We start from the raw sequence: 13,314 nt of genomic DNA on the forward strand, positions 1-13,314 counted from the left end.
AAAAGTCAATCAAACCTTAAAAATTATGGTATATTGTCTAAATATCTCTTATATCTAAGGGTCTTTTCTTTCAGACCCTTAGATATAAGAGATATTTAGACAATATAATTATTAACTGTGCTGAAGTAATTTTTTCCTTCATTGTCAAATTGTTTTCTTTACTTTTACCAATTTTCATATTTTCCAACTTAAATTTTAATATTCATGTTGTTTTTTTTTTCCTTCATTGTCATACTCTAAAAAAGATCTTTCATTTTTGTAAAATACTATTATGTCTTTAAGCAAGTGAAAGAGACTTTAGGTATAAATATGAAAGGTGGCCAAAATATTAGGAAAAAAAAAGTTAAGGGTTATGATAATCACAAACTTAATTATTAATTTTTAACTGTGCTGAAGTAATTGAATAGAGCACTCAACAATAAATATAATATAATATAATATAAATACAAATAAATGAAAACAAGAGATAACAGCAATAATAAAGAATTTACAAATTAACACGTTAGATAGAGAAACCATTGACATATCAGAAAATAGGATTTGGGCGCTTGGCTAATTAGTGCTTGTTTTCGTAAATCATTGAAAGTGTAAAAAAACTAATTATTTGAATTGAAAAATAAAGTGATTGCAGTCAAATCTCCAAAGGACTTGTCAGTGAATCTTAACAAGTTGTATGCAAATCCTCCAGAAAAGGTCCCAATGATTGGTCCGACGATATAAACCCACAATCCTTCGTAAACATGAATCACAACGGCAGGCCCTATGCTCCTTGCAGGATTCATTGATGCTCCTGAAATTGGCCTGCATAATTGCATATATTCAATTATTTTTATTTTGATCTTTTTTTTAATAACCAATTAATTATGGAGCTGTTTAATTAGTATAGTAACAGAAATAATACAGTTTAATATATATATATGTTCAGTAAAAAAATTATACCCACCCAGCAACAAAGACATTTAGTAGTATGGTCATTCCAACTGCAATCCCTCCTAGTTCACCGTTCTGTCAAACCAATTAAACAAATTTTAATTAGCATTGTAAATAGCCTAATTTCATAAACCTCTTATGTTTTCAATACAATATATTTCTTAATACAGAATAATTAACAAAGGTTATATGTATGTATATATATATGCATAATATAATTAATTGTGACCACAAAGAAAGCGTTAACTTTAATTTGTTGTTTGTGTGTATTTGGAATTATCATTTCGTTTGCCAAGAGGCCAAGTTGTATAAATTAAGTATCGCTTTTCTTTGAAAATACTTGTATTAATGCCCCTCTCTCTTTCTCAAATTAAGGAAAATAATGCTGGTGTCTGCAAGTTATAATAATTATATATATTATATAGATAATTATACTTCCAGAAAGTAAATAACATTAAAGTGCAACACTGATCAGTTGATGAGTGCATGCATGAATATATATATATATATATAAATACCGCTCTATTATCCGTGGCAACTGCAGAGACGACGAACATTAAGAGAAATGAAATAATAATTTCAGCAAATAAGGACTGGCCACTCGATCCGACTGGAACAGTTCCAAAATAAGCATCGGGAGTTATGTCAAGCAACAAAGCAAGACTTTCACTGGCAAGAATTGATCCCAAAACTTGAGCTCCAACGTACAGAGGAACCTACATTGTAGACAAATATGGAAACATTCATATATAAAAATAAAAAATAAAAAATAAAATCATTGCATTACTTTTACTATAATTAATACCATTAAAGTTTAATTAAGAAAAAGGCTCACCTGACGATAGGGGAATCGACGAAAAATAGCGAAAGTGATGGTGACAGCGGGGTTAAAGTGTGCACCAGAAACATGGCCAACAGAATAAATCATAACGGTGACAATTAGACCCCATGTCACACATACTCCAGGAAATGTGACCGAACCATAGATTTTGTTAACAGCCACTGCACCACACCCAGCAAATACCACAAAGTATGTGCCAATCGCCTCTGCTATTATCTACAATTATAATGTACTAACACGTGATTATCACATTAATTGTCAAATTTAATTTTACGTCCTCTTGCTATATAGGTCTAAAGGTCCGTTTAGTTCGCTGATTTGAGTTTTTAATTTGAGTTTAAATGTGATTTTATGTGAGAGCTTTTTACTGTAACAAAAAAGTTAAATGCGACTGTTTCTGAGAGTTTTTTACTGTAACAAAACTCGAAGGGTGAAATGAATGGAGTCTAGATATATAGAGATGTATATGTATATATATCAGCGTATCGCTATATGTACTATAATTAACAGTTCAGACTGACCTTTTGTGTGATGGCTACTGCAGAAGACGACGAACAAAAACCAGTGAAACAGGCACATTTCGAGACTCTGTGGGCGGTCCCTTCTTCAAGCTTTGAAACTTGTTCTTCCATTTTGCCAACATTAGATTCCGTTGTCATTTTTGGGATTAAAATGCAAAGGAACGTGATCAGGATATTATGAAGAGATGTACGCCGAGTAGAGTGGAAATTGTTAGCTGATCTTTTGACTCAAGTGGTTATTTTTTGGGATTTTTAAGGATAGTGTTAGGTACTTTTCTTTTTTATATAGATTTTTTTTTTTTTTTTTTGACTTTGAAATCCGAAGTTACTTTAAAGAAAAAGTTAAATGTTATTCGCTAGGAGAAATTTGCTAGTTTTAATAAGATGATATCGGCTTGCATGTGTAAATTGTATTATACAGCTCTTATATTTAACCTTGTTTATTTATGAGCCAATAAAAAAAAAAAAACAGTTTTTCGGTGGAAGAAATAAAGAAATAGTTGTCTTGTCACCCAGCATTAGTATCTTTCTTGCTCCAAATAATATTTTTCATTTTTGGCCTTTGGGTAATTAATGCGAATTATTCGGCAAGGAAACAAAATTAATGCAAATTATTTGGCAAGAGAGAAAAAGAAAAATAACTTTGAGTGATCGTGGCACGGGGTATGGAAAAATTACACTACCAATAGAGTGGAACACGACGTCAAATTTGTTCCCGTTTAGTTTGTTAGTTTGAATTGTTTTGATTTAAATTTTTTTTATTTGGACAAAAAAATCCGAGTGGTTTGATTTAAACAATAGTCTGAACTAGTATTTAGATGTGTCTTTAAATTTTTAATTCAAGCTGAAAATATAATATAAAATAACGCTTAAATGAGTACTGTAAATTGTAAATCTAAACAGAACTTGCGTTTAAATTGTAAACAACTCTAACTTTGAATTTGGTGGTAATTCTGTTAAAATAAATTTTAAGAATAAAAAAATTGACACCCATATTGATATTGCATAAAAATAAAAGAACACCCATATATTTTTTTGGGTAATGGAACATCTATATTATTAAAAAAAAGTTTTCTTTTTTCTACTTAATAAAAAAATTTGATAACATGAGGTTTCTTTTTATTTAAAAAGTAAATTATCATGAGGTTTCTTTTTAAAGAGAATTCCTCATGATAATTTATTTTTAAATTCGACAGAAGAATTCTCTTTAAAATTAGAAAAGCTATAGAGAGATTTGGAATGCATGAGACACTAGTAATTGGATTGAATTGTATGTAATTTTTAAAAACCGACCTTAGTGTTAGTTTATCAATCCATCCTAAAAGTTTAAATTAATAGGAGGTGGACTAATAATAGTTTTATATTTTAACACTCCCCCTCACGTGTGGGCTGGACAATGAGTAATTGTGTGGGTAAATTAATTAGAAAGTCCAATACGTGAATATTTAAGCCCAAAATATATTAAAGATTCAACACATGATGACAATTTAAATGGGGATAAAGAGTGTAATTACGAAAGTTTGAACTTAAGATCTCTCGCTCTTATATCATGTTAGTTTATCAATTTATCCCAAAAATTTTAACTAAGAGGATGTGAGCCAATAATAGTTTTATATTTAACACTTAGGATGTGAGCTAATAATAGTTTTATATTTAACACTTAGATTGAATTGGTTGTTATATGACCAAAATAAATTAGATTAGATTAGATTAGATTGAATGAACACGTCCAACCCTACCTCCCTCCAAACACGTTTAGGAGTAGTTGTTTTGAAGTAAATTGAGGGGCTTCGGTAGTTGGATTCCGAGGATAAGATTAATAAATTGAGGGGCATCCATTAGAATCCAATTCAAAATGATTATTATACTCATAGTGTGCCCCTGCTAGACTGCTAGTGCATAGGGCCGCCGTCCTTAACCGGTGTGTTGGAGGGCTAATAGTTTATGCATTATGCTGACTTATCTATATCCCTTTGGAATTTTGGTTCCCAAATAGACGAATGCAACGAGTTTTTACGATCGCACTCCAACAAAACTACCGTCCGTCTCCACACTTGTCTCTCTCTCTCTCTCTCTTCCTGTCGTTTTCATACAAGTTCGTCTCCTGAATTTTTCATATTTTTTTGCTAACAAATTTTCATTCTTCCCTTCCCAAATAGTAAATACAGAATTTTCCAATGTTTAACTTGTTCTCTGCGCAGTCTTCACTGAGAAATCACGAGATTCCGAATATGCCTTTGACAAAACCAAACAAACCATTCCTCAGCCGACAACATGAGAATTTTGAATCCCAAAATAATATTAGTAGGCAAATATCAAATCAGCATATACCAAATCAATCAATCAATCTTGTTGGTAATTGATTTTGATTAGTTACAGCTCCATAGCGTTAGGTCTGTTTTTCTAACAGCATTGAAAAAGATAGATCAAGCATGCTGTCGTCATTGAATGGTGTTTAGGGAGTAACCATAACACATCCACGGAAAAGTATTTCTTGTGTTCTCTAATAGTTTAAGAAATCAACCGTTTGATCCTTCAAATTTATTCAAACTGAATGTACCATTCACAAACACCGGGAAATAATCCAAAATGTTCAATAAATACATAGAAAAACTGCAGTTTACTATTCAGTTTGTGGCATTTTGACAGAAAAGAAGTAAATCACAAATGGTCAATAAATTGGCAGATTAGGTGGAACCCCAACAACTGACCATTGTTTAGAATAAGAACATGAAGAAGAAAATATTAAGTTACTATGGACCCCAAAGTTCAGTTTTTTTCTTAGTTATGGTCAAATTCATGTTCGGTTAACTTATAGAACATCAATTTATTTGACTTACAGAAATCGAATTGATCCATAAATTCCTCTTCTGACTTTATTTATTTATTTATTTATAATTAATCCTATCAAATATTCTGCAAGCGTGCGTCTCACAAAGTGATTCTTAAACTTGATTCTTCATAGATAAACAGAAATCAGCAACTATGCATCATGTTCGAGATGCTCGTGTAATTGTGGACTTTCTATTGGTTTGTACAGCAGCTTCAATCCAAAATGAGACACAGAAACCAGGTTAATGAAAGAGGGGGGATATCTACCCTCATTAAATTTTCACAATTTGATACAAACAGTTTCTTTACAAACCAAGTAATACAACATATTCCACCTCCTACAACTTCCACTTTATTGACAATTACCAGTCACTCGACACCACCACACAGGCCTGGACTGGCATTTCTTTCACTATATATCCTTTTTGTTTTCGATATCCTTTCTTCTTTTTTGGGTCCTGGATTTCTACTATAAGAGAAGACATTTATCTCACAAAACAACATGTAAGAGAAGGAAGACAAAGCTAATAAAACAAAACAGTCACTTTGAAGAAACTTCAGAAGCACAACTACTAGTGATTGGCAGATCAGATGGTGATGTGCATACCAGAGCCCTTCGCTGTAGATGTCTCAAGCTTTGCTCCATGCTAACTTGCACCATGTCAGCAAGCATCTTCTTTGCTTTACTTGACTGCTCATCTCCATCGATCTGCGAGATTATGTTGCACACTATGTTTTCTAGAGTGTCTGGCTGCAGTTCAGATCTCGGGTATGGCGAGTCCCTCAGCAACCGCAGCAGTGTTTGTGCTTTTGCCTGAGACTTTGGCGTTCCTTGCACAGTTAGCTCGAGTAGTCCAGGGATCACGCCTTCTTTAAGAATTGGTTCTCGATATCTACATCGGTCACTCTGACACATCGTTAGTAGCGCGCCGACAGCATGTTCCCGGCTCTGGAGGGGGCCATTTTCTAGCACTTCAACTACCGCAAGCACTCCGCCATCTTCGGATGTCAAGGCAGTTCTGCCCTCATCAAACTCCACCAGGGATTCTATCAAAGCACAGCACTTTTCAGCCGTCTTTGAAGACTTTTTACAGCTTATAAGCAAATCAACGATAGATGCAATCGGTTTCATTTCAAGAATGACGTTAAGGTTGTTGGGATATGTCGAGAGATTCGAAAGAGCCATTACAGCATCAATCTTGGCTTGTGAGCTCCCATGTCTAAGGGTTTGAACAAGAAGGGGAATCGCACCGGAAGCACCTATGATTGGCTTGTTGTTGGCGGAAGCAGATAGAGTAAGTAAAGAAGCAGTTGCATATTCCTGTAGATTTGAATTCTCGGATGTGAGGAAACTAATTATCGGTTCTAAAGCACCAGCTTCCACAATCTTGGCCTTGTTCCTAAAAAAGTTAAAAGAGAGAGAAAATACCATTAAAAACTTCCGAATAGACAAGCAACTAGTAAGATAAAAAAAAACAACAACAACAACAACTCAGATGAAGAAGAAAAACTAAACCCAAAAACAGGTTCAGTAAAAGATTTGTTCTAATCAAATCAGAAACTCGGAACCGAATCCTCGCGCACTAAAGTGATTGGAGAGGGGCTATTTCGAAATTGTGGAGCCCGTAAAACCCAATGGACCGCCAAGAAACCAACCCTCACAAGAATTCCTCCAAAATCACATTTGTTACAATTAAGCACCATAGACAATGACACAACTCCCTGACACTAATTAATTCTTTTATTCCAAGCAAAAAGCAAATAAATCTCTCATAAACTCAGTCGTGTTATTTCAGCCCTGAATTATCCCAGTTAATATGTTTAATTTGACTGGTTACAAATAAAAACACAATAAACCTGTAGATTTAGATTCTCGAAGGAAAGAAACCAGAAGAAAAAGATAACCATACCATTACCCAACAACCTAAAAGGTAAAAAGAACAGAGGGAATAAGAACAATTCTTCATTTAGAAGGCAAGTCTAGATCTCTTCACGATTCAGAATGCTTTACTTCAAAAACACGATTAAAGAAAAGAAAAAAAAAGAAAGGGGGGGCAAAGTAATGAAAAGGAGAACGGATTGAGAAGCAAAGAGCATGTAAACCTATCAACCACAAATAAGGCACAAAAATTTCTAGTTTCTTTGTTGGGTAATTGGCCTTTTTTTTTTTTTTTTTTTTTTTTTTGCGTCCCCAAAGAGAAAATTTTCTTTTGCGTCACCAAAGAGAAAATCAACGTTCGTTTCCAGTCAGACTCAGAGTAACCGAAAATCAAATACCTAACTTCCTTTCAGAGAAGGTCAAGTTTTTTAGCTCAATTTCAACTTTTGCTACCTGAACTTTGATATTTTTTCTCGGCAGCCAAACTACTAATAGTCTTCTTATCGCAGATTTTCTAGACCCAAAACTCGCAAAGAATCTGTTCAAAAGAAAGCAGAACCATGAAATTATTTTTCCAAAGTCATCTTCGGAACTTTTTTCATTGGCTGGTGGATAATCCAGGGAATTATAAAAAAAAAAAAGCAATTAAAATCTCGTCTTACTGATAATTGTAAAGAAGAAGAATTCAAAAGTCCTTTTATTTTTCTTTCAAGTCTCCAAATTTTCTCGTCAGCCAATCAAATTAAAAAAAAAAAAAAGTCGGAGAATAAAGAAGAGAATCTGCGAGCACTATACGAGCTTTACAGTTTAATTAATTAGTTTTTTTTTTAAATTAATTCTTCTAGAATTTGAGGAATCCAAGAACAAATACTAAAAAAAAAATTCACAAAAACAATCTCGGATTGCGAGAAAGAAAAAAAAAAGTAATTCCACAAACTCCAAGAAAAACTTTCCAAGAAGCTTGACATATGATGATATGACTCGCCAACGCCATGAAATATTCTTTCCAATAACAAAAAAAAACATATTAAAAAAATTAAAAGAGAGAGAGAGAGAGAAGAGGGTAAGCGTACATACATTTCGTCCCGAACAGCGAGGTTGAGGAGAGCAAGGAGAGCGGACTCGTTGGCCTCGGGCGAGTCAGGGACTCGGAGCATGGCGGTGAGTTGAACGACCGAGTCGGAGAGCAAGCGACGGCACCTCTGAGAGGTCTTGGTGAGGCGTCGGATTTCTCTGGCGCCCTCCAGCTTCGAATCAAGGTCGTCGGATTGGACGAGGACTAGGGCCCGCCGTACAACCGAGATTGAGGACATCGTCGTTTCGGCTGCCTTGGAATTTGTGTCGGTGGTGGTGGCCATCGCTTGCCCTTCCACAGAAGAAGAAGAAGAAGAAGAAGAAGAAGAAGAGCTGTAGTGGTCCATGGAATTGGAATCACCACCACCACCACCACAACTCAGAACAAGAAGAAGAGGAGGAAAGAAGAAGAAGAAGAAGAAGAAGAAGAGTTGGTGAGAGAGAGGAAAAATCTATAATCTTTCTTTCTTTCTATAAAATCCATCCATCAAAGAAAGAAAGAGAAACAGAAAGAGAGAGAGAGAGAGAAAGAGGTGGCGAGGTGGGGTTGGATTGAAGCAACAATTAAATAAAGTAAAAATTAAAATAAATTAGAAAAGCCCTTAAATTAATAAGAGGAGAGGAAAGAAAAGAAAATAAAGGGAGGGGGGTATGGGGTTTGTGTACGTGTGACTATGATCGTTTCTTTCATTTTTTTTAATTATTTCATAATTCTATTTTTTTATATTTTTCTTTTGTGGTTTTGATTTTATTTTTCTTTATAATTGAACGGTTGAAAATGCTAATATTTTTTTCCTAGTAAACATTTTAAATTTGAATTCCATTCAAACAATTTCTATATTTAGATAAAAAAATATGATATATTTAGGATCCGTTTAGGTCGTTGATTCATGTTTTTAATTCGAGTTGAGATATGACTTTATGTAAAAACTTTTTACTGTAGTAAAAAAGTTAGATGTGACTGTTTCTGAGAGCTTTTTATTGCAGTAAAACTCAAATCGGTGAAATGAACGGGACTTTAGGTTTTCTCTCATGGCTTTTCTATGTGGATTGATTTTTACCACAATACCTAAAATTATGACAAAAAATAACACGATCAGATTTATACACCGATCAAAATGCCCGTAACTAAATTAAGGTTTTTTTTTCCTCTGCCACTTGCGTCGTTCTCTCCCTCTAACTCTCTCTAACCATAGTTGCATACATCTTCAACGGCGGCGCGGTGCGCATCTACTCCTCACGGTGCGAGACCTGATCTTCTCCTTACAAAACAACGCGAATCTTCTCCTCACGGAGATGGCAAGTCGAGGATCAGGTAGCGAAAGTGCAACTAGTGTAGATCTCCGATAACGACTAGGTGATGACGGGAATCCAAAACCACCTCTCTCCGTCACCGCTGCATCAGGCATCTCCAAGCGAGATTTGTGAGACAAATTTGCGACGTCCACCATCATCGGTTGCTGCGAATATCTGAATGTTCTGTCGTCGTGCTACATCATCTTGGATACCCACCGGTATCTGGTCTCTAGGTGGATATCGACAGTTATTGATATGTAATTGGCCGATATCAGAATAGTCTCGATTACCGACAATTGTTTGATGATTACTACCACTGACACTGACAGTTGTCCACCAAATATTGGTAAAACTTTAAGTCTGACAACCTCATCAAATTTAACTTTTTTTAGCGTGTAACAGTAATGTTTGTTTATATGTGTAAATTTTTGTGTATCAATTTTACATTTATTGGACAATACTTTTTAAATATTATACCAAAATAAAATGAGTGTTACACGCACGTTAAAAATATATATTACACGTTCTTGATTAGTCCGATTGTTAAATTTAAGATAATTTAAAAATATATATGTAGATATTTATAAGAAATTATGTCATACAATCATAGTACAAGTATGACATGTTAAATTAAGGTAAATAAAACACTTATTTTATATAACAATGCCTTTAAATCATATAATAACAAAAACTTTTTTAATTGTGCCAGTTTACACCTGTAACGAATCATTATCATTATTGTACACAAAAGTTCTTTTTGAACCCAAACTAAAATTATTTCTTAAGGAAATAATGCCAAGATCAACCCAAAAGAGTGTTTTTTTTTTTTTTTAAACAAGTCAAGTCTTGTGGTTGTGACCAAAAAAAATTTTCGAAGGTTAAAGATCTTTTGATTAGTAAAAAAAAAAATCTTTTTATAAGGTCATCCAAGCACTCATAAGAACATTTTTTGAATCTAATAAGCCAAAGATAATGACAAATAAGCCCCAAATGTCCTATCACACTCTAACCTCAACATGTTACCCTTCATAAAGGATCAAGACAGATACAAAATTATATGATTAGACACGTGTTCTATATTGTATGAATACCAATATTCGTGAGATGCTCATCTATCATAAGTTAGGGTTAGTTGAGATGTATGAAATGGTTCTTATGGTTTCGCAAAGATTTTATGGGGTTTTTTAATCAGACAGTTTTTGAATTTGATTTTTTTTTTGGTTGTTTCTTCTTCTTCTCCTTCTCCTTCTTCTTTCTTTTTAAGTAAAGATTATTTTTTTTATTTAACAAGAAGGATCTTTTATATATGATGTTTGGATAATTATAAAAATTCCCCCTAAATTATATTCCTTTAACACTTGACCCTATGAAGTTTAAAATGTAACATTCGTTATCCTTGAACAATAAAATGTTAACAAAAAAGCCCTTTCAATTAGGTTTTTAACTGAAATTATCATTTAATTTGTTATTTTGAGGGTATTTTTATAATTCTATAGTTTAAACTTTAATTTGAATTTAAAACTAATTTAAATATTTAAAATAAAACTTCATAAGTTCTTTTATTTTACAAAAAAAGATTTATAAAATTTTTAACTTACATTAAGTTAATAATGGATGTTTCACATTTAAAAGTTTAAATTTTAATTAGTTTTAAATTCAAACTAAATATTAAACTATAGAGTTACTAAAATACTAAAAAATAACAAATTAAATGTCAATTTCCGTTAAAAATCTAACAGAGTGGGCTTTTTTGCTAACATTTCATTATTCATGTGGGGATGAATGTTACGTTTTAAAATTTAGGAAGTAAAGTATTATAAGAGGTGTAGGTCAGAGAGAATTTTTGTAATTATTTTTATATGTTTTCACAAAGATTATATGGGGTTTTCTACAGTTTTTGAATTTGAGTTTTGTTTTTTTTTTGTTGTTGTTGTTGTTTCTTCTTCTCCTCTCTTTTTAAATAAATATGAATTTTTTTTTTAAATTTTACAAGAAGGATATTCTTTTATATGATGTTTTTTAAATGGTTTCGCAAGGATCTTTTTCTCATTCTGTTTAATTGGTGTACATGTGACTTTTTATTGGCTAGCAGTAGTTTATTTAATCATAATGGCAAAATTTTATTTTGTTGATTTGCTACAAGTAAAGAGGAAACATTTATGGTTGTTTGCCTGATCAGATTCAAACTAGGATTGGGATTATTTAGCCAACAGCAATAGACACCCGCTTCATCGACGTTGTGTTCTCCTGATAATACACGTGGCAAATGGGTCAAAAAAAAAGTTAGATAATAGCTTGATTATCTAATATTATAATTACATGTCTTTGCCATCATCTCTTTTCAATTCTCATTTTGCTCAAAGTTGGATCCCTTTTTGCCTAAATACCCAGAAACTTAAAATGGCCATGGATGAGCATGTTTGAAAGTCCTTTTATAAGGACATCTTGAACCGACCATCGAGTGGAATTCAAACAAAAATCAAAATTCTTGTAAGTAGAGACCCATTGTTTTTCTGGAAAAATAATAATTTCTTAGACAAAATACTCAATAATCAGATTGATACGATTAACATGATTAATAAACAAGTTTGGGATAGGGTTGACCTTCTTACACGAAGCATCCGAATCGACACGATTAAGTATATGTATTATTTGTAAATTAATTATATATGATAAAAATTTATATGATGTATTAAATACAAATAATATGAATTTTAAAATTTTTAAATAGATTTTGATTGTTTTGTTAAAAAAAAGATAAATAGAGCAATAAAATTATTAAACGTGTCATAATCGTGTTAAATAACTTCTAATTATATTAATTATTTATTTAATGTATTACTTTAAATGAGTTACGTGGATTGACACGATTAATATAAATAATAAACAGGTTATATTTGAATTAATAATTTTAACATATTTGTTGTGTGGGAAAATATGATGGAGACCTGGACCAACGGCATCACGACACGTGGCTATACTTGCTTTTCGCCGAGCACTCAACCCTCGACGCTTCGTTTCCCTCAAGATCAGCTGTAGAGCTCGAAGATGAAGTCCATGATTAGGGCGACGATCCCATGAGGCGTCGACGGTTGACTCCGCCTGGGTTGACACGACAAGATCCCTCGACTGCAGAAAAGATCGCTAGAGAGGGCGAGAAAGGTTAAACAGCGCGGACGAAGAAGGGAACGACCCTCTAAGACACGACGGGTTACGTGCAAAAGTAAGAGAAGTCTGACAGCATTAATTGCAAGGTTACAAACCGCCCCCCCAGGGGACAGAAAAGCATTACGGAGAGTCACAGAGCCGTAATAGAAGACTAATTGGTTGAGTGAACAATACTAATTAGTGGGCTATGTCTGGGCCTAGAAAGGGAGAGCACTTGAGTGTTCCTACCTACGAAGGAAACCCACCCAGTGAAGGAAGCCCGAGTATAAAAGAAGAACGACCCCCAATAGGGAAGAGGCCGAGAGATCCCGGAGGAGAAAGAACAAGAGAGAGAGATAGCATTTATTGTAAATTATAATCTCTATAAAAGAAATACAATATACACAGTGGATGTAGCTCTAATTTTATAGAGTGAACTGTTAGCGTTTATGCCCTTAGGAATAAATGTAACAATATTCTTTGAGATATTTTGACTATTAATAAAGATTTGTTTATTTTATATATCTATGTATTGTCCTCTTTATGTTCATAATAGTTGAATGTATGATAAGCAAACTGAAAGTCTGAGACTGTCATTCTAAATCTTTAGGTCATGCATGTAATGTGAAGAACATGTGGAAGACAAGAATCTAAAGATGATAGTCTAAATCTTATGATCCACAATCGAGGGAATAAAGTTAGGCGCTTTATTCATGTTAAGATTGTTATGTTGTCTACTTCCTAACGGAGACGGCTTGTCTTGGTCGTCGGAGGTGGGACTCCATGGGTGGAGA

The 13,314-nt window shown here is 33.4% G+C and overlaps 2 protein-coding genes across 2 annotated transcripts; both read right to left on the reverse strand.

Moving 5' to 3' along the window:
* Positions 1-596: 596 nt before the first annotated feature.
* Positions 597-2,430, reverse strand: LOC21409845 (probable aquaporin NIP-type). Its single transcript, XM_010110721.1, has 5 exons — positions 2,293-2,430; positions 1,766-1,987; positions 1,449-1,646; positions 944-1,005; positions 597-801 (listed from the first exon to the last, which is right to left on the reverse strand). Exons 1-5 carry the CDS (start codon positions 2,428-2,430, stop codon positions 597-599), a joined length of 825 nt encoding a protein of 274 aa, XP_010109023.1.
* A 2,936-nt stretch (positions 2,431-5,366) lies between these two features.
* Positions 5,367-9,528, reverse strand: LOC21409846 (U-box domain-containing protein 4). Its single transcript, XM_010110722.2, has 3 exons — positions 9,319-9,528; positions 8,081-8,493; positions 5,367-6,524 (listed from the first exon to the last, which is right to left on the reverse strand). The coding sequence occupies exons 1-3, from the start codon at positions 9,526-9,528 to the stop codon at positions 5,666-5,668; spliced, it is 1,482 nt and encodes a 493-aa protein (XP_010109024.2). The 3' UTR covers positions 5,367-5,665.
* Between the last annotated feature and the right edge of the window lie 3,786 nt (positions 9,529-13,314).

This window comes from Morus notabilis, unplaced genomic scaffold (genome assembly GCF_000414095.1).
Source record: "Morus notabilis unplaced genomic scaffold, ASM41409v2 Scaffold518, whole genome shotgun sequence".
Lineage (NCBI taxonomy): Eukaryota > Viridiplantae > Streptophyta > Magnoliopsida > Rosales > Moraceae > Morus > Morus notabilis.

What these genes read in the sequence shown, in the direction of transcription:
- LOC21409845 (XM_010110721.1), bottom strand. Translation starts at nt 2,430, where the DNA reads ATGACAACGGAATCTAATGTTGGCAAAATGGAAGAACAAGTTTCAAAG. An exon ending in CAGTAGCCATCACACAAAAG is followed by an intron (nt 1,988 to 2,292) that starts GTCAGTCTGAAC and finishes TTATAATTGTAG; the next exon opens with ATAATAGCAGAGGCGATTGG. An exon ending in TTGCCACGGATAATAGAGCG is followed by an intron (nt 1,006 to 1,448) that starts GTATTTATATAT and finishes TTGGTTTGACAG; the next exon opens with AACGGTGAACTAGGAGGGAT.
- LOC21409846 (XM_010110722.2), bottom strand. Translation starts at nt 9,528, where the DNA reads ATGGTGGACGTCGCAAATTTGTCTCACAAATCTCGCTTGGAGATGCCT. An exon ending in AGAAGATCAGGTCTCGCACC is followed by an intron (nt 8,494 to 9,318) that starts GTGAGGAGTAGA and finishes TTCTTCTTCTTC; the next exon opens with TTCTTCTTCTTCTTTCCTCC. An exon ending in CTCGCTGTTCGGGACGAAAT is followed by an intron (nt 6,525 to 8,080) that starts GTATGTACGCTT and finishes TAACTTTTTTAG; the next exon opens with GAACAAGGCCAAGATTGTGG.